Genomic DNA, 23,938 nt, shown 5'->3' on the forward strand with positions numbered 1-23,938 from the left:
TACTGAAGTAACACACAATTCAAAATGGAGGAGAATGGCCACATAAGGCTGTTAGGAACTATCTAAAGGGTACAGTAGGTGGTAAAATGCAAAATTAGGTGTTTATAATAATTATGTAAAATATGTGCAAGTATGAATAACTCAGGGAGATCGAGCCAAAGCCAGACTCTCTTCCCATTAGTAAAAATAGGTTACATTTCTTTTTATTTCCTTACATGTCCTGAAATAGTTTTACACTGTCCTTCCACAAGGAACAGCAGGGCACAGCTGTCTGATCTTGAAGGACTGGATGCAGAAGGAATTCCCAGCTCAGGGCCTAGCTTCATGTTCACCTCAAGCTAGACTAACCATTCCAACATTTGTATTTTAGAGTACTTCAATTTTAAATCTGCACCATGAAGAGGAATTATGGATAATTTAGTTTCCTTTTTATACTTTTATTCCTATGAAAAGTTTCACACAACTGGCATCTAACTCATTTGTAAAAACTTGCAAATAAAAATATTTATAGCTGGCCTGACCTGTGGTGGCGCAGTGGATAAAGCGCGTCGACCTGGAACACTGAGGTCGCCAGTTCAAAACCCTGGGCTTGCCTGGTCAAGGCACATATGGGAGTTGATGCTTCTTGCTCCTCCCCCTGTTCTCGCTATCTCTTCCTCTCTCTCTTTTCTCTAATAAAAAGGAATAAAAAATAAATAAAATAAAATATTTATAGCTAGAAAACAAAAATAAAAGAACCAAAGGTCGTCACCTTAACAGATGGCATGTATTTGGGAGAACTTTGGACCTGGTCCTATCATTCGTGGGACCAGGACCACAAATAGGACCCAGAGTTCTCCAATGCAGAGATCACATGCTCACTCGAGGAGCTACTGGCCCAGAGGTTCTAAACTAAACAATTATCCTCAAATGGAAAAGAATGCATGCAGCTCCAGGGAAAAAAACAGTGCCAGTGACACCACAGACCCACAGTGAGAGTGGGGTGCTGTCTGAAGTGTATACTCACCTCCGGGCTTCCCAGTCTCTTCGCTCTCTCCTTTTCATGGTTTGTGCCATTATCTCCTGGTACAGGGACAAAGAAAACAGGTTAACCAGATGAGCCAGGAATTTATCCCCACAGCCCAAGAAGGTTCCGATCTGACAGAAGCCACTGGACTCAGATATAAAACATGGGTCACTCCCATGCCCCTAGCACAGTCTCTTCCTGCAAAAGGGTGATGAGGTGGGGGATGGCTGGGACCCCTCTGGCCATCAGCATTGAAGACACTGTGACTGTGACAAGAGTGGATGCTGCCACAGCGCCTGCTCTGGCTACACTGTCTGCTTCAGCTTTCCATCGCCCCCACCACCACACGATCTGGGGTGACCATACAAGCTCATACTGGTTCCCACCAGGTTAATAAAAGTTCATGTTTCTTGCATCCTATTACGTGTCAGTGACTATTCTAATTTAAACGCATAACCTAATTTAGTTCTTACCACAAAGGCATGAGGTAGTATGGTAGTGTTAAAAATCCATGGTCCTGAGACTTCCACTTCTAGGAAGATGTGGTAACCATAGTGTTCTGTATACGTCCACTAACTATACCTAAAACCCTGACATTACATAAAATATAAAATAAGAATCTGAAAGGTGAAGAGGAAGGTTCACTAGCTAGGGTCCCCAGGTCCTGAGGAATGACACAGTGATAAATTCCCTAGGTTTTATTTTCGGCTCATATATCCCAAACTTGGAACTGAAGAAGTTGGCAACCTGATAACATCAAGTGTAGGCAAAAAAATATATACGCCTAAAAAAAATCTAGCTCTATAGATATAACTATACTTGTATATAGATATATACATTCTCCCAAAAAGCCAAAGAACCAGGAAAAAACAGCCTTGAAAGACAAAACTTTTAGACAATACAGTAAGTCCCCAAGTTACAAAATCTGACTTATGTACAACTCGTACTTACGAACAGTGCACTAGGCTTTCTCTTAAGCCTGCATCGTTTCCGAGTGCTAGGTGGGGCCAGCCTCTCCTCCATCTCCAAAGGAGCCAGCCCTCCACTCCATCACACCTGCTCTCTGGGCCCAGTAGGCTCCAGACCAGCCTCTGACCTCTGGGAGTGACAAGTTCCTGAAGACTGGAGAGAGGCCAAAACCCACCTCTTCTAACCGTGTGCGCTTCTCAGAAGGCTCTGACTCATCATCCTTTTCATCTTCTGAATATTCTTCATCCTCCTCTTCATCCCTAAAGATGTCATCGTAGGCAGGAATTTCAAGGTCATCATCTTGTTTAATGAGTAGTTTAATCTAAGATTAAAACAAAGAACAATCAAGTCCCTCCTCTCTCTTGACAGAAAACTATTCAATACATGTTTTGGTTTTTTTTAACAGAGATAGAGAGTCAGAGAGGGACAGATAGGAACGAAGAGATGAGAAGCATCAATCATTAGTTTTTCGTTGCGAGACCTTGGTTGTTCATTGATTGCCTTCTCATATGTGCCTTGACTGTGGGGCTACAGCAGACCAAGTAACCCCTTGCTCAAGCCAGTGACCTTGGGTCCAAACTGGTGAGCTTTGCTCAAACCAGATGAGCCCACGCTCAAGCTGGCAACCTCGGGATCTCGAACATGGGTCCTCCGCATCCCAGTCTGACACTCTATCCATTGCGCCACTGCCTGGTCAGGCTCAACACGTTTTTCTCTTGAAAAACCTTATTTCCAGATTGGGTGACTCAACTTTTCTGTACATACAAATAGCCACCTGTTTGAGAATTTGTAATTTCAAACTTCTCAGGCATTTAAAATTTTTCATTTCCGTTAAATAAGGCACTGGAGTTGTATGACACTGTATGCAGCAATTACAAAACCTTGAAAACTACCTATAGTCACTAAGTCTGGAAAAATGCTCCTTCTTAAGCCACACATCAGGCCAAGAAAATAAACACCCACAACTTGGCCTCTGACAGAGAACATGAAGATGTGCAACCCCAAAGCAATTCTAGGCAGGCTGATTTCTCCTGGAAAAGCCCTCTGCCTAAGAGTTCCAGGACAACACTTTGTTAATGTGGGTGGGAGAAGATCAACTCAGAGAAAGGTTAGCTGGCTGTTCTGTATCAGGCTCCCTGCTCAGGGGTTCAAAAAGCAAGCAGCAGAGCCATGTTAGGCTAACATGGCCTTTCACACCACTGTCTTGCTGGTCCTAAGTCACCCCTTGGATGGGCAGGCCAGATGCCTCTGAGATCCCTTTACTTTTTTATGTTTTTGCACTTTTCCAAAGTTAGAAGCGTGGAGACAGTCAGACTCCCACATGCGCCTGACCGGTATCCACCCGGCATGTGCACCAGGGGGCGATGCTCTACCCATCTGGGGCATCACTCCATTGAAGCCTTAGCCATTATAGCACCTGATTAGCAATGAGGTGGAGACCATGGAGCCATCCTTAGCGCCTGGGACAACTTTGCTCCAATGGAGCCGTGGCTGCGGGAGGGAGGGAGAGAGAGAGAGAGAGAGAGAGAGAAGGGACAGGGGGAGGGGTGGAGAAGCAGATGGGCACTTCTTCTGTGTGCCTTGGCAGGAATCGAACCAGGGACTTCCACACGCTGGGCTCTACTGCTGAGCCAACCAGCCAGGGCTGAGGTCCCTTGATATTTAATGAGGCTGGGCTGGACCCCTAAGCTCCGAGGACAGACTTGGTGCAGGATTCCAGTCCCTATATCTTTCAGGTCAAGCAAATTCCACAAGCGCATTCTGAGCAACTCCAAGGGTTAGGTGTCACGTTTCTCATCAAAGATGAACAAAACCAGGTTCTTATCTTGCTAAGGACACCAGGTGTAATGTCCTCAGCATAAAAAGGAACAGACAGATAGATGGGAGAATGCAGGACAGGCACGGGCCCCAAAGGCCTAGTTACCTGGGTATCATTGTATACATTCACAACATTGACTGGCCTATGGGTGTCACACACAAAAAATATGACATCTTCATCAGGTTGAAGAACATCTAATAGGTCTATGTTAGCTCCACAGTTTATGAGAATAAAATACCGGAACTGAAAAAAGAAGAGAGATATTGTGAAGTACATCAAGAGGATTCCTTTACCTTCAGCATACTAGGCCTCTGAGTCCTTCCGCTGAGACACATCTAACCCGACACTTGGCAAGGCCCTGATGGCAAGGGGCTCCAAACAGGGCCATAGCTGGCTGTGCTAAGTGCTTTAACATACTCCATATACTATTTAATTTCCATGACAACTTTGTGAGCAAGGTCCTGTGATTGTTCTCGCTTCACCGTGGAGCCTGCAGAGGCTCAGCATGCCCAAGTCTCACGAATTCTAATGTACAGGGTCAAGAATTTGATGAAGAACAAACCAAAACCTCAAAGACATAACTGGGCCTCTCCAGATCTCAATCACTCTATGTGATAAACAGCTTCTCCGTTCTAACAGTATTCTACAGGTTTAAAATTTTAGCAAATCTTTGAGTGGCCCATACTTAATGGACACCTAAATATTAAGTTTTTATTACATCCCCTCACTATAGAAAATCCTTTCCTTATAAAAACAGAACTCACAAAGGTCCCTCCCATGATGACAGGAGCTCCTGGTGAGGCTTTACCTCTGTCAGACAGTCCTAGATATGGTAGACTCCAGGGACCCTCTTCCATACTCCAGTCCCTCCCTGTGGGGGTCTCAGATATTCTAGCTCTCATTATAACCCTAGGGAGAGGTGGGAGGAATCCTGTTTAAATTATGTTCTTGGATCCCAAGTTGGAAACTGGGACATATTTTCTAGAAGAGGTAACGTAAAATAGTAATCTAATCTAAAATAATTTTAACTAGGCCACATCTAAAACAAACTGCTAAATTCCAAGCACCTTACAATAAAATGTCTGCAACACAAGTTCAAAATTAGAGGTTGTCCTTATTCAATATCTTTTTCTTTTTTGTAGTTGTCTACTTGAGGGTAAGTTACTCTGGCATAAAGCTTGTTTTTTCTCTTCTGTACTGCCTACTACATTTGATACTTAGAAAGGCTAATTATTCCAAAATACATCTTACATACCTGTTCTTTATGTTCAAGAAATGCAGTTTCAAGTTCTTGCCACCCAGAAACAGGGACCAGTGTATATTGCACATGGTCACACTGGAGCAGGGCCTGGAGAGATATTAATTTCAAACCCTACCATATTTGGAATATCTTTAATTTACCTTGAAATGCACTAAAAAAAAATAAGATGGATTGAGAGACAAGTTACATGGAATAAAGTAAAGTTAGTAAAATATTAATGGGAAAAACTAGGTGATAGGAATGTGATTGTTCACTATACTATTCTGTATACTTTGCCAAATATTGAAATTTACCAAAGGAAAACATCGGGAGATAGGATGATCTTATTTCTAAGTATTCTAAGTAGTTCCTGAACCAAGGGCCTGACCAAAGCTCATGTAAACATCCAACATACCATTTTCAAAAACAAACCAATGATCTTCCCTAATATACTAAGGAATTCTGTATTTCCAGTATTGTTTATGGCGCCACTATGTCCTCAGTTGTGACAGATTCCTGTCTCAACCAACCTCGACTACAGGTTAACAAGTCTCTCTAATGCAGCCACTTTTTGCCTAGGATATTGCAAAACTACTAACTAGTCTCCTTCACTTCTGCCTAATCGTTCTCCTTCTATAACCCACCCAATACTGTCCTGCCCGGGAGGCGACCTCTCAAGAATCCCCCTCCCCCGCTTTCAGTTGTTGCTCCAGCCCCTACCCCAACCTGAGTTCTCAGCTGGGAAGTTGTTTCTTACCTTGCTCACCACCTCCCTCTCTTTTCCCTATTGCATCACGTTCCTTCCGGACTCTACGCCCCAACCTCTCGCCCGATCCCACCCTCCCAGGGTACTCAGTGCTTACCTGAAGGATCTTGCAAGCGCACAGTGCGTCCACGTCCGAAGCCACGAAGAGAAGAACCCTCTGTCGGGGGAGAGAAAAAGAGCGCTGAAAGCAGCGCCCCTAACCCGAGCCCCTCCTGTTCTCCCATGGTCGCTCCCCTTCATCCTTTCCCCTCGAAAAGGTTTCGGGGGTTGAAGAAAGGGGATCACCTGGTTCTGGACCACCTCATAGAACTCTTTGCGGAAATCGGACACAAACATGACCACGGCAGCGAGATAACCAGAGCTCACACACAGACACCAAGAGCCCCGGCGGTGGTCAAGGCTCCCGCCAAATCAGGTTTCTTCCAATTGGCCCATAGGCCAACCAATAATTCCCTAGTTCCCAGCCTTTCTTCCTGATTGGTTCATATTGCAGCAGTTGCATCCACTGCTGGGGACGTTCTGGCCCGCCCCAAAGGCGCGTCGTAGTCAAGCATGGTAAAAACACAATTGCCCACTTAAACTTTGACGCCCATTTACCCAGAAACCCCGCGGTTCGTGGACATCTTTATTTTGGTCCGAGAAGCCTATTATTTCCCCCACCTTGGAACTCCAGGAAAAAGAAATCATCCACCCTAAATACGTTTATACATCGAATGAAGGCGTCAGTTTATGATTTCAACAGGCTCTTGTTTCTACTTCGAAGGTGGACGTGTAGCTTACTTCCGCCCTAGTCCTCCTGAACTGCCGCAAAGGCCAGAAGGTCTACGTGCATTCTGGGTAGTGTAGTCATTAAGGAAAATGGGCCATAGTAAATTCGTCGAGGTGAGGGAACTATCAAAGCGTAATTTAAAGTAATTTTTAAAATTCCTCTAAAGAGGACACAGTTAGAAAAGGTACTTTAGCGTTCATTCCTGGGAAACTTTAGACCTGGCGCCTTTGCCTGGCATTTTTTCTTTTGCAACCAAGCCCTGTCCTCGGCACCTCCCCCGGGGTCTAAAGTCAGGCACTTCCGGTGAGCCTCCCAGAACTTCCGGGCACAGGCGGTTGCGGCGGTTGTTGTGAGAGAGCTTGTCGGCGAACTCAGGTCACCAAGTTCCCTGAACTTAGCGGCATCTGTTGTGGCACAGGCGCCATCATGGTGAGCGCGGCGGGGCCTGAGCCGGGAGCTGGAGTCGGGGCCGGGTTTGGGGCCCGGCGGGGTGGACGTGGTTGTGGAGGTGCCGAGTCACCCGGACCTGAGTCAGGCCCGTCCGGGAAGCATCAAGCAAGAGCGGGTCATTCCTGATAGTTTGGGATAAAGTTCGCATTTCCTCTCTGTTGGATTTGAGCTCCTTCCATGTTTGTGTCCACTTACGAGTTTCTCAAGTGGTAATCACGAAACAGGTTTCCATAAACGCCAAATTAGTTGAGAGGTTGCTATGGTGAGGGGCAGAATCAGGGGTTTCCTTGGAAGAATGCATGGGGAACCTCCCTGTGAGCGGGAACACTCCGCTCTTGCCCCAGTTCCCTGAGCTCAACCTCCTGGTCATGCCTGGGTGGTGATCATGCCTTTGGTTATTTAAGCGATTCTGTAAAGATAACAGCGAGTACTGTATGTGTTGGCGCTTTTCCCGTTACACTGGTTTTCTTTACAGCCCCTCGTTACATTTATCTCATTTAATCCCTACAGTGTCCTTAGAGGCAAGGATGATGATTATCGTTTTAAACATGAGAAAACTAAGATTTAAAGAGGTAGATAGTTTAAGTCACAAAAGTGGGAAGTGGAAATTTGAAATCAAATCTGGCTGGCCGCAACACTCAGTCTAATGAGTACTGCAGCATTGTCTCGGTGTTACCTTTTCATTTTTAAAAAACAAGTTATTAGAGTTTATCCTAAATGTGTCGATGTCCAATCACACTTCTGTTCTCAGGTTTATCCACATAACAGACATTGAATACCTAATATGTGTTAGGCAACATGCTAGTAGGCATTGGGATTATACGGAAAAGTAGGATTTGGTGTGGAGAGCAACAGGGCGGGGCAGAAAGGTTCCTGGGTGGATTGAAGGCAGGCTGATACAGGTTTTAAATGGTTTGCACATTTTCCTCTTTAATATTGCAAAGGGAAGAAATGGCTCAGGTGGGGTGATGTAGTGGGAGGCACTCAGGGAAGCCCCCACTCTACTTCCTTCTTTCACCCAGAAACTTTCATTTGTTAGGCTCTCGCCAAGGTTTTGTTGAACAGAGTTCTATTTGTTAAGAGAGTCAAAGGTTTGAAAACTACTGTGCTAGAACACTGGGAGTGAAGAACCATTTGAGATTTTAAGCAGGAGCATGGTGTACTGTATTTGCATCTTAGGAAGACAGCTGAATCAGCTTGTGAATTTTGGAATTGCTAATAAACTACCTTATCAGTAGATGGCTTTCTTTCTATTTAATGTATATTTGGAATCAAGTCAAGAAATATTTGTCTGAGATTTAAAAAAAACTTGTGGTTTAAACATCTATCTCAACCATTTTTAAGTGTACAGTCGAGTAAAGTTGACATTGTGTAATGGGTCTGCCGAACGTTTTTATCTTGCGTACTGAAACTGTGGAACCCATTAAACAACTCTCCAGTTCCCCCTCCTCCCACCCCTGGAAACCAACATTCTGCTTTTTGTCTATATGAATTTGACTACTCTAGGGACCTCATATAAGGGGAATCATAGTGTCTTTTTATATTGAGCTTATTTCACTTAGCAAATGTCCACAAGGTTTATCCATGTTGTAGCATATGTCAGAATTTCCTTTTTGAGAGCTGAACAATATTCAATTGTATGTATACACATTTTCTTTATCCATTCATTTATCAATGGACATTTCAGTTGTGTCCACCTCTTCACAATTGTGAGTAGCACTGCTGTAAACATGGATGTACAAATATCTCTTCAAGACCCCACTTTCAATTCTTTTGAATATATACCCTGTTGTGCTATTATATTCTTTTGTCTTTTTGAAATGTCATAATAATTGCAGTGCTTTAAGAAGACCCCAGGTTGGCCCTGGCTGGTTGGCTCAGCGGTAGAGCGTCGGCCTGGCGTGCGGGGGACCCGGGTTCGATTCCCGGCCAGGGCACATAGAAGAAGCGCCCATTTGCTTTTCCACCTCCCCTCCCCTCCTTCCTCTCTGTCTCTCTCTTCTCCTCCCGCAGCCAAGGCTCCATTGGAGCAAAGATGGTCCAGGCGCTGGGGATGGCTCCTTGGCCTCTGCCCCAGGCGCTAGAGTGGCTCTGGTCGCGGCAGAGCGACGCCCCGGAGGGGCAGAGCATCACCCCCTGGTGGGCGTGCCAGGAGGATCCCGGTCGGGCGCATGCGGGAGTCTGTCTGTCTCTCCCTGTTTCCAGCTTCAGAAAAATACAAAAAAAAAAAGAAGACCCCAGGTTGTTGCAATAAAAGCCTGATCATAATCCACAGCTTTAAGAGCTGGGATCTTACCTTGATGGCACCATGTCTCAGCTTTACTTAACTAACAGGAAGCAGGGTAGCACAACACGAGGTACATTGGAAGGTCACCAGCCCTGACCCTGTGCAGAGCAGGAAGGTTCCTGGGGAAGGAAAAGGATGGTCATGGAAGTGGGGGAAGGGGTGCTAACACTGGGCACCTGCTCTTCCTGCTGCCTGAAGTGCTAGTTTTCTGCTTGGCTCTCTTTCCAGGCATTCCCAATTCTGCAGGGTAGCTTCCTGACCATCCAGGAGCTCTCAGTCTTTTAATCTCTTTTGTTTTTAGAGCATTTATCACCTGAAATGTGGGCATTTTCTTTTGCTTCTTTCCCTTTTATTGAGTGTCAGCTCTTCCAGGGCAGAGCTGGTCCCTGTTTTGTTAGTAAACAGACATCACTGGTGTGATGTTCCCCTAGTGCTTAGATCTGAGCCTGGCAGATAGTGGCCACTCAATAAATAGATATTTTTAAATTAATTAGAAGAAAAGTGTACCAAGCAGAGGAACCAGCCCAGGGTTGGAGACTGGGGAGATGGAAGGTGTAGGTAGGAGATTGTGGGGCCTTCAGTTACCAGTCACTGAAGTATATGGAGGTCCTACCTGGATCACAGGGTGGAGGAGGCGGCTGAAAGAGATTAAGGACAGGCTTAATGTGCCCAGTTATTTTAGTAAGTTCATACCATTTTTAAATTATGAAAACTAGAATGGAAGAACAGATTGGATGGACATGGCGTAAAGGGTGGCATCAGATTTGAGATTCACTGTGCTACCAGGAAGTACATCAGGCAGACCGCTCTGTTCCATCAGGATTTCAGTGCATCTTGTTCTTTGACAACGTTAGCAGCATTAACTACCCTGATATGTTTTGACTTTTGATGAGGAAAATATACCTTTGTTCTGTTCTAACTCTGACATCTCTTTCCTCCCTCTAGTTTTCTTTCAACATGTTTGACCACCCGATTCCCCGGGTCTTCCAGAACCGCTTTTCCACACAGTACCGTTGCTTCTCCGTGTCCATGCTTGCAGGGCCTAATGACAGGTCAGATGTGGAGAAAGGCGGGAAGAGTATGTGCTTGTTTTTATTTTGAATAGTAACTTTTCTTGTCCTCAGCCTGCAGTGCTTATAGTCTTCAACAGTCCTTATTTTGCATGTGTAACAGTAGCTACTTACAGTGAAAATATTGTTTATCCCAGATTTGGTGGGGTGGGAGGTCCAATTTATGGTTAGATTCATGGCTAGTAGCCACTAGGTTCCCCCAAAGTAAATTACAGCAAGTAAAACTTTTTATGAAAGATCATTTTTAAATTCTGACTACCATATGAGCATTCTTTAATATTTTTTAAAGATATAATGGAAACTGCACTTTGGCTTTTGTTCTGTCCTTTTAATTTTTATTTTCTAATATTTTTTAATAAAACATTCTTTTCCACAGTAATTATGCCACCATCAGCCCTCGATCAACTCAGTAAGTATTTTACATGACTTGAAAACTGAGGTAATATAAAGGATGGATGCCATGTCTGGCCAGGAATTGTCCCTGGATATGCATGCTGCCCTGGGAGAGTTGAGACCACCACTTGCCCCAGTGTGGTGGCCCTAGGGCCAGTGAATGTTCAGCTCCAGGTCCCTCTTCTGCGAAGGGATCTCCTCTGACCCTGTCCCCCAGTCTCTGATCCCATCAGGACTAAGGGAGGGTTCCAGCACCAGTGCTTGTCACACTGCCTGAGCAGCTGATACTGGTGGCTGTGTTTACTAGGTTTTCTCCTAGAAGATGGTGGTTGACTCTCAACAGGATGCTGTGTGGCATGGCCCAGACCTGGGTCCGTAGCTTGGATTGATCTCACTGTTGCCACTTCTGGGCCATCGACCCGGGGCATGTTGCTGAGCCTGCATGCCTTAGTTCCCCATAGATAAAAGGGGTAATGAGCCTGACCATGCAGTGGCTAGAGCGTCAGACTGGGATGCGGAGGACCCAGGTTCGAGACTTCAAGGTGGCCAACTTGAGCGCGGGCTCATATGCTTTGAGCAAGGCTCACCAGCTTGAGCCCAAGGTCGCTGGCTCGAGCAAGGGATCACTCGGTCTGCTGTAGCCCCCCTGTCAAGGCACATATGATAAATCAACCAATGAACAACTAAGGAACCGCAATGAAGAATTGATGTTTCTCAACTCTCTCCCTTCCTGTCTGTCTGTCCCTCTCTCTGACTCTCTCCGACTCTGCCACACAAAAAAAAGGGGGGGGGGGGTAATGACTGTACCTGTCTCACTATTCTGGGAAAACTGAGCAAGGGCCAGGCATGTGACAAAAACCATTATTATGTCCATCTCTCGCAGTCCCTGACTACTGGGTTCTGCTTCCCATTGATAGATCCTCCTTTTTGTGTCCCTGGCACTGCTGAGTCAGCATGCCACAATTCTGTTTGCCTGCCTATGGCCCTGTATGTGGCCTCACTCTCAAAGGGGATGTACTGTATCATAACCCTGCAGAAAGCCCACACTGCTGACTGGTGTCAGTCATCCTGTACAGTGTCCCACCCAGCTTCCCCTCCTGAGCACACCCATACCCTGTCCTGTGCCCCAGTCTCACATAATTGTCAGTCATTCCTGAATTGACCAGGCTCTCCTTTCTTTCATACCTTTGATCAGGCTGCTTCCTCTGCCTGGAATTCCCTTCCTGGCCTTCCCATCATGATACCTGAATCATCCTCCAGGAGTCCTCCTTCCTCCCTCCCCACCCTTCCCACAGTTCCTTGCATCTGGGTGCATTTGTTTTCTTTCTAAGCCTGCTCATTAAAAACCTTTGAAGGTGGCAGTTTTCTGCCTAGCACATGCTTGGCACTTAAATTATTTGCAGATAAATGAGTGAACATGCCACTTTAAAATTGGAATTTCAGAAAATCACAAGTGTAAGCTGCTGCTGAGAACACAAGTCACTGAAAATTTCCAAGTTCTGTGCAAAGTTCTGTGATCTCACAGGGAATGTGAGGTCTGGTGGGTGGGCAGGCACTGAAGAGCTAAGCACCACATAGGTCCAAGTGCCTGCTCTAGGGTGTGGAGCCACACAAGGCAAGGCTGCATGGAGCCACAGTGGGTCCTTGGGAGGTTGCTTTCTAGCGAGACATGTTGGGGGAACAGGATTTCTGCCATGCAGAAGCCTGGTCTCATAGCCTCTCTTGTTTTCAGGCCGACTCAACATTACCTACCCCATGCTTTTCAAACTGACCAACAAGAATTCAGACCGCATGACACATTGTGGTGTGCTGGAATTTGTGGCTGATGAGGGTATCTGCTATCTGCCACACTGGGTGAGTGGGGCCATCCCAATCTCAGGAGAGTCTGTGAGCCTGTCTCAAAGGTGGGGCCTCTGGCAGGGACCTCCCCTCTGCCCAACACCAGCATATGCAAGTGTCTTGCCCCAGGTTCAGAATGAGGGAGGGCATTTGGAATAGCCTTTTCTTTAATGGTTGCTCAAATGGTAGCCAGACAACACAGCCATACTATTTACCTGCAATCTTCTGGGTAAGGCTTTTCAAAGATAATGAAGCAGGAGTACTTTTGAAATTGTCTAAGTACAGAATTTTAGATTTTTAAATATTTTCTCCCCGTTTTTAGTAGTTTCTCTCCCACATCTGTTGCGGGAGTGCGCATTTACTCTCTTGCCTATAATTGAGTCCTTTTTTAATTTATTGATTTTTAGTGAGAGAGGACGGGGAAGAAAGAGACAGGAACATCAATCTGTCCTGTATGTGCCCTGACCGGGGATCAAACCAGCAACCTCTGCATTTGGGGCAATGCTCTAACCAACTGAGCTATCTCACCAGGGTGTAACTGAGTCTTTTTAAAGCACTTGACTGTATTGCCAGGGAAACAAACCCTCTCTAGAGCACTTAGGCTTTCTCTTAAGCCTACATCCCTCCTGAGTGTGAGGTGGGGCCAGCCTCTCCCCCACAGGAGCCCTCTACTCCATTTCACCTGCTACCTGATCTCTCTTGTAATGTTTCCTAGTCTCGGTCCTATGGGGAGCTCTTATACCTCACAGCCCAGACCCTACTTGCTTTCCTGCTCATTTGCCCTCCCTAGCACTTACCTTTCATTGCCTTACTCTTCTGTGTGTCTGGAGGTCCTTCTGGTTTCAAGACCTTCGCCTGCTCATCCAGTAGAGCACTGCGGGTAGCTGACGTGTTTTATTTGGCAATGACAACTTCCTGAGGCCACTCTGAATGTGCAGAGACCCCTCCCTGGCCCCTCTATAGAGACAAGAGGAGATAGTGATTACTAGAAAACACTACCTCAAAGCTTCTCTCTCTAACCCTCAGACATAGTTTGGGTGGACCCTTGTCTAGGTTCTTAAACCATTTTAGACCAGAAAATAATTGAATCCCTTTTGCTAAGAAACATCACATCCCCTAGAATACCTCTTTAGGCACCATGGAGCTGCAGGCTCACTTCTTGAGCCAATTTTCCAGCTCTTGGCAAGAGTAGGTGGTTGCCTGGGGTTTTGCTGCTGCTGCTAAGTCAGCCCCCATGCACATGCTTCCTGTTAGCCAGTTGGCAGGCTCCATCTCACCTCAGGCTCCCAGGCTTTCTCATGGTGAGACACCCTAGAACAGGGTCCCAAGGAAGAGGCTTTAGCCTGCCTAGTATATGGGTCAGTGACAGTCCTGCTGGCCACTTAATTTCCAGGAGCCTCATGTAACCTTTTTCCTTTAGATGATGCAGAATTTGCTGCTGGAAGAAGGGGGTCTGGTTCAGGTAGAGAGTGTCAACCTTCAAGTGGCCACATACTCCAAATTTCAGCCTCAGAGCCCTGACTTCTTGGATATCACCAACCCCAAAGCAGTGTATCCTTTTGAAATAAGAAGGGTTCTTCTGGACAGAAGAGGGGTATGTGGGCAGTCTGTAAACAGCGCTTTGGTGAACTTGTGCCTACTTTGGGGAGTACATACTTATTGTGATTAGAGTTGTAATTTTTCATCAGCTGAGAAGCAACACAGTGCTCCCTGGTAGTAGTGGTATGGGAGTCATTTCCATCTTCAGAGGCTGAGTGGATTGGGTCTAACAACTTGGGTCCTCAGGAGAGGTTGAGGGCAGAGCACTCCTGCAGCATGGCATTTCACATGAGTAATGAAGACAGCATACCACATAAGGCTCTTGTCACAAAGTTGCTCTCGCCCTGAAGGGCTGTGTGACCAAGAGATGTGAACCTTGGCTCTTTCTGCCTCAGACTCTCTGATCCTCTCTGGGATGTGCCATTTCACAGTGGTGCATTCTTGGAGCCACAGTTTATATTTGTTCCTTGACAATGTGTGTCTGCAGATTAGAAAATGCATTGAGAAACTTTGCCTGTCTGACCACTGGGGATGTGATTGCCATCAACTATAATGAGAAGGTAAGTGTGTCGGCTGTTCAGCTAGGAGGGTCGGGTGCCAGCTCAGAGCAGGTCACACCTAATGAGGACCTGTGTTGCCATTCTCATATTTGAATGGGGGTTCTGTTTAAGCAGTGTATACCTGATGTTTGCCAAGTAATTGCTGCCTACTCTTTCCTTTATAGAACCTTGTAGTAATCTAATCATTCAGCAACTATGTTTTGGTAATTGATTGATTATATTTATAGGTGAATGAGCTTCACATTGTTATACTTATTAATCACACGTTTATGTATCACTGTCACAAGACTGCCAACTGTGCCTCAGTTAGAAAGGCCTGCATTGCACCTAAAATCTGAGATAAGCCCTTTGCTAAGCTGTCAGGACACAGAAATGAGCCACATCAGTGCTATAGTAGATCCGAATTGGAGACTTCCACATTAAACTGGAACTCCTAAAGGGGCCAAAATAGACCCAGAGGTGGATATTGTTCTCATCCCAGGACAAGGAACCAAAATTCTGTTTGGGAAAACCATCCCCGGATTCTTTAAGCCCTCAAGATTGCTATAGATTGAATAAGCACACAGGATCTCATAACTACCAGACACAAAGCAGAGAAAACAAAAGCAGGTTTTTACACTTAAGGAAATCAGTATTGGGGGTTTCCAGGTGCAAATATAAAAGTGTTGTATATAAAATGGTCAAAGAAATTAAAAAGTAGAATTATAAAATTTAGCAAACAAAAAACTTTTAAAAAACCCATAAAGTTTTGAAAACAGTTAAAGAGTTAAGAGCTGACAGCGTTAATGAAATGAAAGTTAAATCTGGAAAAGTGAGTCAATTCTGCACTGAGAGGCAAGGTGATGGAACATAAGAAAGCCTGACCAGGCGGTGGCGCAGTGGATAGAGCATTGGACTGGGATGCAGAGGACCCAGGTTCGAGACCCTGTGGTCGCCTGATTGAGCGCGGGCTCATCTGGTTTGAGCAAAAAGCCCACCAGCTTGAACCAGGGTTGCTGGCTCCAGCAGGGGGTTGCTCGGTCTGCTGAAGGCCTGCGGTCAAGGCACATAAGAGAAAGCAATCAATGAACAACTAAGGTGTTGCAACACGCAATTAAAAACTAATGATTGATGCTTCTCATCTCTCTCCGTTCCTGTCTGTCTGTCCCTGTCTATCCCTTTCTCTCTCTGAAAAAAACAAAACAAAAAAAACACCTCAATTTAAAAAAAAAAGAAAGAAAGAAAAATTGAGATACAGGAGATACTAAGAAAGTCAAGCATGCTCTGTGAAAATTCCAACAGGAGAGAATGGAGGAACATGAATATTGTGAAGAGATAATAAGTGAACTTGTTTTATGAATGGCCATCAGCCCATAGTTACAGAAGTATATAAATCAAATAGGGCAAATTACAAATAACAAATACTAAATACTGAGAGGTGAACAAAGAAAATACAGTACTTCCAGAAGAAAAACAAATAGAGGGCCTTCAAATAGCAACCATTATAGCAAAGAAGAGCAGATGCTGAGAGAAATTAACTCACCAAACCTGTAAAGAATGAGGGCAACTACAAGACTTGCAACCAGGGGAGCAGGGGTAGTGGTGGCTTATCCCAGCCTAACCCCCTGAAACTGTCTCCAAAGCCCCCTTTTCTCTGACTTCCCAGTGAGCTAAAAGCCCCACCTTGGCTCACTTCTGTCACTGAGACTTTTACTTCTCAGTGAGTCCATGCAACTCCACGTGACTCACTTCTTTCCTGTAACGTTCTGGAGAGCCAAAGCAGCACCACCTCATCTCTCTCCTGTTCCTTCTTCTATCCTAAACCCACACTTTCACTTCTCCAGCTTTAATAAATATACTATCAAAAATATTTTTTTAAAGGAGGGGACGGAAAAGTTTAAATATTTTAATGTAAACAAAATCTGAGTTTATTTAACAGTGGAATTTCAAAAGTGTATACTTTATGCCCTGGCCGGGCGTTTAGTTGGTTAGAGCATTGTCCCAACACACCAAGGTTGTAGGTTCAATCCCTGGTCGGGACACGTACAAGAATCAATCAATGTATTTATGGGGAAGTATAGCAATGAATCTATGTTTCTCTCTCTCTCTCTGCATATTAAAGCTAATAACTTAGAAAAAAATCCTAGGAGTGTTTTTTCTGGGATAAGGTTTATGAGTGTCTTGCAGTTTGATGCATAATTCACTTGTCTGATTTGAAGTACTTTTTGGGAATAGTGTCTGTTGAGTGATGAGCAGGCATCGAGGCAGTCCACCCCCATAGCTTTATTGTTGCTGTGGTGTGGCTGAGGAGGGAGTCATGGAGGTGAATGATGTGTCTGCAAGAGCCTGGTAGGGAGTCACAGTAACATGAATGCTGATGGTTCTCAGTGCTGCCGTGAAATTGTCCAACTGTTTTCTGTGTTCTTCCCATAGATCTATGAACTGCGGGTGATGGAGACCAAGCCTGACAAGGCTGTGTCCATTATTGAGTGTGACATGAATGTGAGTGAGTGGCTTTACTGCTTACAGTGCATTCGGGACTAGGGGAGATGGGCATTTGGTAGCCCCTGCAGGCCATTGCCCCAGGAGGGTGTCACTGTCACATAGCCCCAGGACTATTTGGGTGAGAGAGGTGCTGTCAGTACCACTGACCTTGGATCCTTCACGGGCCAGTGGAGGTGACAGAGCTGCCTCTGGTTTTGACATGGCTAAATCCACATGCCAAGCCACGTGTTTTATTCCCTGTGCTCCTGCTGTGCCATCTGCTTCTCTCAGCTACCCTCTTTAATGCTCCATGGACTTCTGCAGGGATTGGGCCTCTGGGTATCTGTACACTCACATATCTGCCATTTTGTCAGTTGTGTTACCACTTTCTCTTGGAATTCTCCTAACAAATCTGTAAGGCAAACACAATTTTTTCTTCTTTTTAAAATTCTAAGGAATGAATCTTCCTGGAAGCTAGAAACTCAGTTGAAAAAAAAACCTAAGGACAGCTACTCAGCTCCTGAGTAGGAACTTTTGGGACACACAACAGCCTGGTGGCTTTCCAGAGAATGATGCTGAGCAAAAGGCCAATCCCAAATGATTACACACTGGTTCCATTTTTATAACATTCTTGAAATGACAACACTTTAGAAAGGGAGGACAGAATAGTGGTTGCAAGGGGCTCTGGGTGGTAGTGCAGGGCACCAGCAGGGGTGTGGGTGTGGATATGGAAGGACAACATGAAGAGATCCTGTGGTGTTGGAACTGTTCAGTATCTTGACTGTGGGCATGGATGCATAGACCTATACTGCTGATAAGCTTGTGAGAACTCCCACAAAGTGAGTTCTTGTAAAACAGGAATTCTGAATAATGTAGATGTTGATATCCTGGTGGTGACACTATACTATAATTTTATAAACTGTCACCACTGGGAAAGCTGGGCCAAGTGTATAGGGCATCTTTCTGTGTTATTTCTGAAAACTGTATGTCAATCTATAGTTGTCCCAATTACAAACAGAAAAGCTAAGGAAACCTAAGTGCTATCATGTCTCACAATTTTACTTTTCACCTTGGGAACACAGGTGGATTTTGATGCTCCGCTGGGCTACAAAGAACCCGAAAGACAAGTCCAGCATGAGGAGTCAGCTGTAAGTTGTTTCTCCCTCCCCAACCTGGCAGGCTTCGCCTCTTTGGTAATGGTCTTTGGGAGTGTGTCCTGATCTGTCCTGACTGCCAGCCCATGTTTGGCCTCTGTTGGTGCCAATGCAGCCATATTCCCTGGGAATATCCTAGCTGTTCAGATGCAGAGACAGCAATATAAATAAGGGGCCCAGTAGAAAAGTGGGGGTGTCCCACTGAGAAGCTTATCTTCCACTTTTCTGTCCCATCAGGAAGGCGAAACTGACCATAGTGGCTATGCTGGAGAGCTGGGCTTCCGTGTAAGTACCAAGCCACATGTTTTATTCCCTGTGCTTCTGCTGTGCCTGCCATCTGCTTCTCTCAGCCACCCTCTTTAATGCTCCATGGACCTCTGCAGGGATTGGGCCTTTGGGTATCTGTACTCTCACATATCTGACATTTTGTCAGTTGTGTTACCACTTTCTCTTGGAATTCTCCTAACAAATCTGTAAGGCAAATAGAACTTTTTCTTCTTTTTAAAATTCTAACCTACCAAATTAAAATAGTACAGTAGACACACACATACACCCTTCACTTAGACTCACCAATGTGACTACATTTGCTTTATCTCTAAGAATATGTTGTCTCTCTCTCTTTGCCTGCACTGTTTGAAAGTAAATTGCAACATGACCCTGGGGAAAAAGTGGAGATGGCTAGTGTGAGGTCACTAGAGCACTGGAGACAGCAGAGGAGGCAGGACTAGAAGCTGAGCTGTGGGATAGTTGCAGCAGAGGTCTAAATCCACCCACAGGGCCCCAGGATGGGTTGTCCTATAGAGGCCAGGGCCAGACTTTTGAACCTATAATTGGCTACTGGCTGCTCTTGGGCCAAAAGGCTCCCTCCAGCTCACAGGCTAAGCAGAGAATTCTTGGCTGCCCATACTTCAGCAGCTGGGGAGTGAGGGCTTAATTGCTGAGGAGACTGGGTGGTTCCCCCAGCACATATCCTGCAGCAGTCTCAGCAAAGAGCATTTGCTTATTCTTTTGGGGTTCAGGACACATACACTCTCCTGCTTCTCTGTCTAGGCCTTCTCTGGCTCTGGGAATAGACTGGACGGGAAGAAGAAGGGTGTAGAGCCCAGCCCCTCACCAATCAAGCCTGGAGACATTAAAAGGTGGGTCTACCCTGTCGCTATTCTCATCTAGGGAGGGTCTGTGCCAGACTTCTGGGGTGGGCAGCCTCTCTAGCTCTGGAGACAAAGCCAGACCAAATTGACTAGCAGGATGGATGAATCCCTACACCACCCCCCTACCCACTCTCCCTGGAGGACTGGAACATGACGGGTTGGTGTGTGTTTCCCAGTGGAAGTGTATCAGTATCGTCCCCCCTAGTCCAGGACCACCACAGTTTAGCCTCCACAAGTGGCCCCTCATTAGTTCTCTCTCCCACTTAAAACTCTTCTGGTTCCTATCTAGTAATCTAATTTTCTGTTTTGTGACTTCATCAAGTCACTGTATCTCTGCTTCCCTCAAACAGGAATCAGGAGCTGCCTCACTGGGGTGTGTTTCTATTGTTTGGCCCAGGGACTCAAAGCAGATTCCTTGCTCTGGTGGCTGTCACAGTGATGCCAGAGATGAGATACGTCACCTGTCATATGTCACTTGTCAACTATGTGTTAGAGCGGGTAAAAAAAAAATCATGGTTTTTTTACCTGCTCTCTGAAGGAATGAAAAGAGTTTAGTGCAAGTGTATCCCTTCCAGGGTGATCCATGAGGCTAGAGGACAGATTTGATCAGAGCCTCCCAATCTTCCAGGTGACCCCTCACTGCAGGCCAGACCCCAAGTCTGAAGGCCCCTGACTCTCTCATGGAGGGATGCTGGGAAGTATTGGAGGGCTGGCCCAAGGCCGGGGTGGAGTATATACATATACCCCAGAATGAGAATCACCAAGAGGACACTCGTCTTCTCTTTGGCTTGCCTTCCTCTTGATCAGCGGTTCTCAATCTGTGGGTCGCGACCCTGGCAGGGGTCGAACGACCAAAACACAGGGGTCGCCTAAAGCCATCGGAAATACATATTTTATTTAAAAATGTATTGTATAATAAATATGGCTTTAGGCGACCCCTGTGTTTTGGTCGTTCGACCCCCGCTGGGGTCACTACCCACAAGTTGAGAACCGCTGCTCTTGATGGTCAACATTGAATTTGAGTCCTATTTCTCCTGGAACTAACATTTCTCCTTTCTGTCTTCCTTACAGAGGAATTCCCAATTATGAATTTAAACTTGGTAAGATCACTTTCATCAGAAATTCACGTCCACTGGTCAAAAAGGTTGAAGAGGTGAGTGTATTTAATGGATGATAAATTTTACTTTCTAATGATGGCTGGAGGAGTTCTTTCTTGATCAGCACAATACCAGTTCACAGAGACCTTACCAGGTGTCAGGCTCATGCTTTATACTTAATCATATAATCCCTGGGACTGTCCCATGAGGCAGCTGCTGTGAGCGAGAAGGTACATGGCAGTCAGGATGCCCAGGGCCTGGGGGCAGAGCTCCCAACAGCTTCATGGCTGCCTCAGTGCCACCACTCTCCATAAACAGCCTCCACCAAGACCTGATGAGAGTGGCCTCCCTCATCCCTGAAGTTCTCATGTGACAGAAAGGGATGGGTGCAGGTAGGGACAGGAGGTTTTGGCAAAGAGGAGATTCCATCTATGGGCACTTCTTCCAGGTTCTGGAAACTGACTCAGAAAATCCAGCACATGTAGGTGCAGGTCGCTTGCTTCACCCAGCAGCTGTGGCTGTGTGTACTGTGTATTCTAGAACACCAACACTTTCCTGGTTCCTTTTCTCACAGGTTCACTCTCAGGTAATAGGGGTAGCAGAGGGAAAATGTGACTGTGACTCTGACTGTGAACCTATTCAGGGTGGGCTGTCAGATGGGACCAGTCACTAGCTATGGGCCCCTCTGACAACTGAACATCTAACCTGTAGCCTTTATGTGGTTGGGGATAGAGACCACAATGCTGGCTGCATACCCCAGCCCCACTCACAGCTACTCCTAGGCTTAATATTCTCAACATAGCCTGACCAGGCGGTGGCACAGTGGATAGGGCATCAGACTGGGACGCAGAGGACCCAGGTTCAAGAACCCGAGGTCGCCAGCTTGAGCACGGGCTCATCTGATTTGAGCAAAGTTCACCAGCTTGGATCCAAGATCACTGGCTCGAGCAAAAGGTCACTTGTTCTGCTGAAGGCCAACGGTAAAGGCACATATGAGAAAGCAATCAATGAACAACTAAGGAGTCACAACGAAAAACTAATGATTGATGCTTCTCATCTCTCTCCGTTTCTGTCTCTATCCCTCTCTCTGACTCTCTCTCTGTCACTGTAAAAAAAAAAAAAAATTCTCCACACAGTGTTGGGAACCTCCCAGGCTCAGAGGAACAAATGTAGTCCCCAGTCATACCTCACCCTCTGAGTCCTCCTTGAGGCCCCGTCCAGGCCTTTGCCATCTTGCTGACTCAAGTCTAGAGGCCTCTCACCTGACCAGGCAGTGGCGCAGTGGATAGAGCATTAGACTGGGATGCAGAGGACCCATGTTCAAAACCCTGAGGTCGCTGGCTTGAGCAAGGGGTCACTCAGTCTGTTGTACCACCCCCAGTCAAGGAACATGTGAGAAAGCAATCAAAGAATAATTAAGATGCCGTAACGAAAAATTAATGCTTCTCATCTCTCTCCCTTCCTGTCTCTCCCTATCACTCTTTCTCTCTCTGTCTCTCTGTCTGTCACACACACAAAAAAAAGCCTAGAGGCCTCTCAGGGCTGACTTGTGACACAACTGTGTTGGGGAACTCAGAATCTTCATCTTCTATAGATAATGCCTCTGACTAACAATACAAACATGAAAGATACTTGCTGTTTCTGAGGGTTCCGAAAAAATAAGCCCTCTTTCTGCTGGCAGGAGAAGAGCTTACTGAGGAATTTAACTTCTAGGAATTATTAGAGCTGTGTACAAACACATTAAGCTGCTTACCACAGTAATTTAAAATACTACAAACCTGAAAGTATCCAATGGTAGAAGACTACGTCTTCCATGTGATGGAATTCTCTGTAGGCTTTAGAATGTACTAGATAAGAAACTGACTGCCTGACCAGGTTGTGGCGCAGTGGATAGAGCATTGGAGTGGGATGCAGAGGACCCAGGTTCGAAACCCCGAGGTCGCCAGCTTGAGTGCAGACTTACCAGCTTGAGTGTGCAGTCACTGGCTTGAACATGGGATCATAGACATGACCCTATGGTCGCTGGCTTGAGCCCAAGGTTGCTGTTTTGGGCAAGAGGTCACTCGCTCTGCTGTAGCCCCCTGGTCAAGGCACATATGAGAAAGCAATCAAAGAACAACTAAGGAGCCACACCAAAGAGTTGATGTTTCTCATCTCTCCCCCCTTCCTGTCTGTCCCTATCTGTTCCTCTTTCTGTCTCTCTGGCTCTCTCACTTAAAAAAAAAAAAAGAAATTCATTGATTTGAGACTTAGGAATGAAGTATGAAAATAGTTTACATAAGCATGTACAGAAAAGTGACTAGAAATGTAACTTTGGGGTGGTAGAGTTATAGGTGATTTTTATACTTTTTATATTGAAAATGTGATGCTTCTGCAAAAGGATACATTCAACCTAAGAAAGGCTATGGTAGGCACATAGTTGTGATTGTGTGGTTATGTTTCCAATTCAATTGATTATGATTTGTATCTATATTTCAAAGACATTTTTATATGAATAATATAGTAAGGAAAATGGGTGGATGGTACGTGAGTCAACAGAATAAAGCATTTTCTATAAATCTCCAAGAAGTTTCTGAAAAGACTATTTTATCTTCCCACAGGATGAAGCTGGAGGCAGATTCGTTGCTTTCTCTGGAGAAGGCCAGTCATTGCGTAAAAAGGGAAGAAAGCCATAAGCTGGGACTATTAGCTGATTGGAAAATAAAACAATCAATTGCAACGTAATGGCTTTTAGTTACTGGCTCTGACAGGGATGAGACTAAGGGAGAGGATGCTCTGTCACTTTAGGTTTGTTTAGAGTTACCTAAGAATTGTTGAGTTTAACCTGGAAGTGGAACAGGACTTTGAGGTTGTGTACTTTAATTGAGGAAAGAGAAAGCTTTCTCTGAGGTCGCTGAGGCAGCCTCCTGGCTAGTTCTTACTTTGCGCCCTTGGAAGCACTACCACTGTCTCAGCAGAAGCACAGTTCCCCAGCTCCTAATAAAAACCAATGGAGGGAATTGAATTGCTCTAACTTGTGGTGGTCTTTCTCCTTTTTATTATCCTTTCTTTCTGTGAATCTATTAGTTAGACATTGCCTTTGGCCTAGTAGAAAAGTGGTTTAAATAGATTTGTGCTGTATAAATAGTGGTTATTCCATTACTCAGGCTGCAATTTAAATGTTTGAGGATGGGTATTTCTATTTTTATTTTACTTTTTAGTTCCAAAAATAACCATTCTCACAAGGAAAACCTGATTTGAAAGCATTTCTACTTTTAGATTTCATTTCAAAATAACTCATTGAATCTGTTATATGGGAGGAGGTACTTCATAGTGAAGCACAAAAGTGAACATGAGAATAAATAGAAGTTCAAGATACTGTAGCAG

General features: G+C 45.4%; 2 protein-coding genes across 3 annotated transcripts in view; one reads left to right on the forward strand and one right to left on the reverse strand.

Annotated features, from left to right (window-relative positions):
* The window catches only part of CDC45 (cell division cycle 45), a 28,641-nt gene extending 22,431 nt beyond the window's left edge, over positions 1-6,210 (reverse strand). For both annotated transcript variants that reach the window (XM_066366487.1, XM_066366486.1), the window contains exons 1-6: positions 6,086-6,210; positions 5,898-5,957; positions 5,050-5,142; positions 3,900-4,037; positions 2,151-2,297; positions 1,007-1,062 (exon numbers count right to left, since the gene is read on the reverse strand). In XM_066366487.1, the coding sequence (XP_066222584.1) occupies positions 1,007-1,062; positions 2,151-2,297; positions 3,900-4,037; positions 5,050-5,142; positions 5,898-5,957; positions 6,086-6,136 (545 nt within the window). In that variant the 5' untranslated portion in view covers positions 6,137-6,210. The remainder of the gene's footprint in view (positions 1-1,006; positions 1,063-2,150; positions 2,298-3,899; positions 4,038-5,049; positions 5,143-5,897; positions 5,958-6,085) is intronic.
* Positions 6,211-6,885: 675 nt separating this feature from the next.
* UFD1 (ubiquitin recognition factor in ER associated degradation 1) lies at positions 6,886-23,585 on the forward strand. The gene is made up of 12 exons (XM_066365379.1): positions 6,886-6,998; positions 10,252-10,384; positions 10,753-10,785; positions 12,502-12,623; positions 14,029-14,159; positions 14,635-14,707; positions 17,120-17,188; positions 18,253-18,318; positions 18,562-18,609; positions 19,375-19,463; positions 20,547-20,628; positions 23,173-23,585. Exons 1-12 carry the CDS (start codon positions 6,996-6,998, stop codon positions 23,245-23,247), a joined length of 924 nt encoding a protein of 307 aa, XP_066221476.1. The 5' UTR covers positions 6,886-6,995; the 3' UTR covers positions 23,248-23,585.
* The last annotated feature ends 353 nt before the right edge of the window (positions 23,586-23,938 follow it).

The sequence above is a fragment of the Saccopteryx leptura genome, chromosome 2 (assembly GCF_036850995.1).
Source record: "Saccopteryx leptura isolate mSacLep1 chromosome 2, mSacLep1_pri_phased_curated, whole genome shotgun sequence".
Taxonomy (NCBI): Eukaryota; Metazoa; Chordata; class Mammalia; order Chiroptera; family Emballonuridae; genus Saccopteryx; species Saccopteryx leptura.

What these genes read in the sequence shown, in the direction of transcription:
- UFD1 (XM_066365379.1), top strand. An exon ending in ATCAGCCCTCGATCAACTCA is followed by an intron (nt 10,786 to 12,501) that starts GTAAGTATTTTA and finishes TCTTGTTTTCAG; the next exon opens with GCCGACTCAACATTACCTAC. An exon ending in TGGTCAAAAAGGTTGAAGAG is followed by an intron (nt 20,629 to 23,172) that starts GTGAGTGTATTT and finishes ATCTTCCCACAG; the next exon opens with GATGAAGCTGGAGGCAGATT.